The following is a 5,966-nucleotide window of genomic DNA, read 5'->3' on the forward strand; positions in this document are numbered from 1 at the left end:
CCTGATTGCTCAGCAGTTTTAAAAACATACAAAGCTTACATTTTCTGGGTTGATAGCTGAGAGCTAATGCAACACATTCTGAATGCTAAACAGAAGTTTAAGCTAACGGCTAATGCTAATTTAGGAAAAGGCTCTAATTCAGCCATTTTGAACCTTATAAAGCTGAAAACTAGTAGTAGCCAAGAACAAGCTTTGACAAATTCTGCATGCTAAATAAAAATTCAATATGGCCACCGAAGCCAATTTGAAATGGCATTAACTTTGGTGTGGTGGTAGCTAAGATGGATCTCTGTCCAAAATGGGAGGCTGGGTCCTCCGAAGGTCAAATTCGGCCGCTTACGTCACAGCGCCGCAACGGAGGCTGTCCAAATTCGAAGACTACCTTCGATGCCGACAAATTCGTCCTTTTGCCCCGAATTGAAGGGCTGGTTCAACGGATCCTTCCCAGCCCACCATATCCCATAATGCATTGTGGGCCGACCTGAGATTTTTTTTTTCTGCTTGTAATGGCGGACGAAGCGAGAYAAAATAACATGTTTTAAATAAAAATATGGCGGTATAAAAATGAAAATTTTCAATCAGTTGTGTTGTTAATGATTTAGTAATGTGTATAGACATGTTTTTAAATATTATGTTTGTTAYGGAAAAAAACGATCTGGTAGGCCTATAGCGAAATAAACATGGAGGCAARAGGACATACACCGGGGTAAGGACAGGAGGCTAGACCGTCCAAATTCACAGCCACTTTTTTCCAGTCTTCACGGTCTACCAAGGACCCAGCCCACCTCGAACAGGTAGGCTTTGGACACAGTCTCCATCGCATACTGAAGCAAAATCAAAAATCCAAGATGGCCGCCATGTGTGGTGGTAGCCAAGCGTAAATCCTCAAAACTATGTTGAAAATAATCCTGCACCAAGAGGCAAGAACTCTCATAGTTTCTCCAGGAACTATTCTAGTTGTTGAAATTCAGTGATAGTGGTGGAAAGATCCAAGTCAGYGAGAAATACTGAGACTTTAACTGGAAACCCAACAAACAGAAAGACAGGAAATGATTGGAAAAAGAAATAAATGATTCTCTCATTGTTTCTTCTTGAAGAGATTTTTAATGTTCATTGTCTCGCTGCCAACACTGAAACGAGACGTTTGTATCAGAGTTTGAGTTAATAAAACTGGCTGCACTGAGGTTTATTGGTGTCCTCAGGCACCACACAGATAACATCATGATAGCCAGGTTCAATGTCCCACACCAACACAAAAGTGCAAAGCAATTGTTAGATGACAAAACCAGAAAGTCTGACCATAATTTCTTTATAATAAAAGAAAGTTTCCGAGTCATCATTTAACTGACGATAAACAGACTAACCTGCTCATTTTTAATGGAGAATGGTCAATAATTGTAATTAAATGGTTTGACCAAAACAACAAAACGTGTCATTCACTGTTAGAAATGTCTTGTGTAACGGTCGTGCCTGCTGTTCTCACCTGTTTGTCTGAAACCACGATCGGCTCCTTCAGGAGGATCCAGGTGACGCTCTCGTGTAAGGGGGGCGTGGTCAGCGATCCCAGGTAGGTCCAGTAGTGAAGTCTGTTGGGCAGGAGGCACTTAGGGTTGAAGCCTTTGAAGTCTGTGACACTGTCCTGTTCACAGAAGGACCGACAATAACTGCTTTAACACAAGGACACTGTAGAGTATTCTGTGTGTAATAAAATCCAACACGTACCTTATACTTCACCATGAACAGAACGTCGGTTATCAAATGAAGCCATCGATGGTCGTCACCTGTCTTACAGGACAAAACAGTTTGTGTCTCATTTGTCGTGTTTAGAACAGCAGCAGAATCGWATGTTTTGTTTGAACTAACTCACAGTGATACTTGTGTAAAAGTACAAGTATCATACCATTAAAGTTCAAGTCTTCTCTTAGAATATTACTTGAGTAAAAACCTTTAAGTATCGGATATTTTTTGTATTTAAGTATTAAAAAGTAAAAAGGTTTAGATTTTCTAAAATATTTATTGGGAGGTGACCTTCAAAAAAACATTGTTCTAAAGGCCAAAATGACCACAATGTTATATTAAAATGTTATTAAAAAATTTAGGATACAGTAGTCTGCCTGTTTTAGCTTCAGATCTCTGCCATGTTTGGTCTGTTTGTTTCCAATTAAAAGTTTCTTATCTTGCTGGTCCAACAAACTATTTAATTATACATTTACGTTTGTTTTTCACAAGAGTTTTAAAGTGTCTTAAGTCTGTGAGGGTTCTCAAAATGAGCCCAAGGGCCTCGCTCTCCCGCCAGAGGATTTTTAAACGTTTGGGTTTTTTTTTCCTCAAAGCGATCTCAGTCATGTGTCTGGACCCCCATCTCAGTTTCATAATTCCAGATTACTACATTTTTATTCTTTGGTTTGTTTTATTTAGTTATGTTAATTTCATGTAGAAGTGATTCCAATTGAAACAGCATGTTTTTCCTATGTTTTAWGGGACTGCAGTTAGTCCCCACCAGCTGCAGCCAGTAAAACACTCACTCTAAGAAATTAAATGTGTAAATTGCTTTACATTTACTCAGCTCTGTTTAGTGGAACCAGCTGACATAACTTGGTACAGTAAAGTCAGCATTCATTTCTTAGGATCACCTTTCTTCAATGTCTGATATATTAAATATATTCACTGAGAAAAATGGTGACATGTTCAATACTTATTTTACCCGCTGTATTTTCAGGCCCTTGAATCCTGGCATTATTGGTTTGAAATATTTTTCTGCAATAAAACACACATCTCCATTTTCTTCTGCTCATCAGTAGTCGGGTCGCAGAGGCAACAGGTCCAGGAAAGAAACCCAGACCTCACTCTCCCCAGCAACACTTTCCAGTTTGTCCTGTGGGACGCCGAGACGTTCCCAGGCCAGAGAGGATACATAATCCCTCCACGAGTCCTGGGTCTTTCCCGGGGCCTCCTACCAGTGGGACATGCCTGGAACACCTCTAAACGAAGGTGTCCAGGAGGCTCCTGATCAGATGCCTGAACCACCTCAACTGACTCCTTTCGATGTGGAGGAGCAGCGGCTATTTTCTGAGCTTCCCCCCATGACGGAACGAAACACAAAAACTAAAAAATAAAAGACACTACCGTACATACAAAGAAGTAATTGAACATATAGAACACCAGCCTGTTTTTAATCATGGTGAGCCTGCCTTCCTACAATTCACCCTCAAAAACACCTCCTTTTGGTGTTATTGAAGGTAACCAGAAGTCTTATAAAAACAAATTTATGAAAAATAACGTTACACCATGTTACACTGAGAATTTACCCAGAGTTACAGAAAAGATTTAGAAGATGTGACAAAAATCTGAAAACTGTTGTCCAAGTTGACAAAGCGCACATCTCTGTAAAGCTGCAAAAACAWAAAAGTTAAATAAAATAAAATAAAAACAAGTTACCTCTAAAAAGATCCCAAGAACAGCGAGACCATCAGGGGCTGACGCTGCGTCTGTAAATGACCTGTATTTGACGGCATTCCAGTGAACTAAATGAAGCTAAAGAGAGGGGAAGAATGGGAATAAAAATACAAATTTAATTTTTATCTGCTCTGCTTTATAAAAAAGCAGGATTGACATGAAACTTCCAATCTTACATTTTAGGTGCATCAGTAACATAAACCTAAACTAAAGCTTATAAATCATTAAGCAGAATCATAAGATTGTCTCAGAAAATTGATACCCAGGCCAGATTATTTATCAGACTTTGACAGTATTCTCATTTAAGACTCTGACCTCTGACGCGTATCCAAGTCCTGCAACAGTGTGCTCGGATCCTTCGTGTCCCTTTTCCCCCCAGTGAAAGTGAAACTGTTTCAGCCTATATGGGTTGTCAAGAGGGCCTCCTCGGATCACTGTAGGCAGTAAAACAACAACAAAAAAAAAACTGCTGGGAAGTCTTGCACATGCATCCACCTTCACACTCCTACTCTCAGTGGGTGTTACATAAACTGCTTTTCAGCACCGAGTGAGTAACATCATCCAAAACAGCTTCCTCTCAGACGCCACAGGATGAGTCGACACCTGGCAGATTTGATCAAATTTCTCATTAAACGCAGAGACGTGACCAGATGCACCGCCTGGCCAACCTGTGATCACATCTATTAGAGCTGTGAGGCACAAGCTTTCATTTGAGAGGCAAGCAAATGCATATAAATGGATTGGGAACTGTCAATTTTTTTTATCTGCAGAACTGCCCCTGGCAACAACGAGGCTTAAAACTTTGCAAAGAAATCAGTGTATGGTGCACTCAAATCACACAGAAATATGAAACCTCCTCCTCTCTTTAATATCATGTTTGCTACGCAACATTCTGTGACCTCTATTTTATCAATGTGATCAATATTTTCCTCAAAAACCTGTTGTACATCACGTGATACCTGTATTCTGCCCTCTGGTGGATTATCAATGTACTGCAGGAAGTGGAACTTTTGTTTTCCTTTTTTGCTTTTCAAAATGTCTGCTGACATGAGGTCATCCATACATTTTTTTTTTCAGGAAACTTTTGCTAATTTTGGAGAATTTATGGTAACATCAATATTGTTTGTAATTTTTAATAAATACTTTGTGTTGAAACAATGTGTAATTACTTATATTTTTAATAGTACAGTTAAACCGTGTTAAAATGTGTGTATCAAACTTGATACTGCAGGTATACAAGTTGCTCCAGTCCTGAACTGTCATATGACATTTTAGTAATTTAATCAACAGTAATCTTACCACACTACAACCACACACTATTTTGAATGATTGATAAATTACTGAAATGCCATTTGAAAACACATTTAGGCTATTTTCAAAGTGGTTCCTTTTAAATTATAATCTCTACGCTGTACTGACTAATTATTTATGTGTTAGATGTCAGAGAATTGAGGAAGAAGAGAGAAAAAAAGAAGGTAAGAAAATATCAATACGATAATAGATGGATATTTTTTATAAAGTGTCAGGTACATCTGTGCCTGAACAAGGACAGAAACTGTTTTTCTGCCTACCACGAAGTGAAATAAATGGCTGTAAAAAGTTCATTGTAAAAAAAAACAAACAAACAAAGAAGTAAACTTCCTAGAGAGTTCAAAAGTTATGGGCAAAACTGTTTTTTTTTTGTTTCTTAACTTTGTTGTGAGCAAAATTTTACCAAAACAACCCAGTGTATCAGATTTGATACAAAAAAAAATACATCATAAACAAAGTGATGTGGCAAAAAAATTTTTGGATTTTGTTTAAAGGCCCAATAAACATGTCAGTTCTAAAAAAATATGAGTWTTCTGACTATTTTTAAAGGGTTAGGCTTTAAAGGGTTAAAGGTTTTTTTTCCATTTGACGTCAATTTCTCCCTTTACCCTTTTCAAATGGTTTCGTCTTCTCTGTCCTATTAAAACAAATGTTTAACAGAGAAAGTTGCCTCAGATTTCAGCTCCACAAATGATACAGCACAGCTCTGAGCCTGTCAGTTTCACTGATTCACTCCTTCTTAGGCATGTGACCAGAGCACCTCTTTATGAGCCTGGCAAACAAAGACCCCAACGACTCTCCCATGCAAAAGGTGTGTAATTTCATCTGAATATGAATTTAGGTCACTTACTGAGTTTCACATAATATAATTCTGCACTGGGCTTTTGTTTTCAACTTCTTTTTTCTTTTGGATTCACGTTTCAGGAGTCCCTTGTCCTGCCATGTGATGCTGGGGGTCATAGCTGAAGATGACTCCGCTGTTTTTCCTTGTCTGGTGCACGGCTTTGACGTCTCACTGTCATACAGCAGAGAGCTGATGACACAGGCTTGACAGAACTGGGATTTTTTTTTTAATACACCCAGTCAAGCTTTGGGACAACCTGGTCATCATGCGGTGGCTCTAATACAGTGGTTCCCAAACTTTTTGTCTTCTGACCCACAAAATATCCATGGCAAAAACTTGTGACCCCAAATATTAC

General features: G+C 38.7%; 1 protein-coding gene across 1 annotated transcript in view; it reads right to left on the reverse strand.

The window, feature by feature from the left end:
* ca7 (carbonic anhydrase VII) overlaps positions 1-5,966 on the reverse strand; it is a 13,191-nt gene that overhangs the window by 2,880 nt on the left and 4,345 nt on the right. Inside the window, exons 3-6 of the mRNA XM_014003062.1 lie at positions 3,772-3,890; positions 3,439-3,534; positions 1,723-1,785; positions 1,484-1,639 (exon numbers count right to left, since the gene is read on the reverse strand). Coding sequence (XP_013858516.1) covers positions 1,484-1,639; positions 1,723-1,785; positions 3,439-3,534; positions 3,772-3,890 — 434 coding nt within the window. The remainder of the gene's footprint in view (positions 1-1,483; positions 1,640-1,722; positions 1,786-3,438; positions 3,535-3,771; positions 3,891-5,966) is intronic.

The sequence above is a fragment of the Austrofundulus limnaeus genome, unplaced genomic scaffold, assembly GCF_001266775.1.
Source record: "Austrofundulus limnaeus strain Quisiro unplaced genomic scaffold, Austrofundulus_limnaeus-1.0 Scaffold16, whole genome shotgun sequence".
Lineage (NCBI taxonomy): Eukaryota > Metazoa > Chordata > Actinopteri > Cyprinodontiformes > Rivulidae > Austrofundulus > Austrofundulus limnaeus.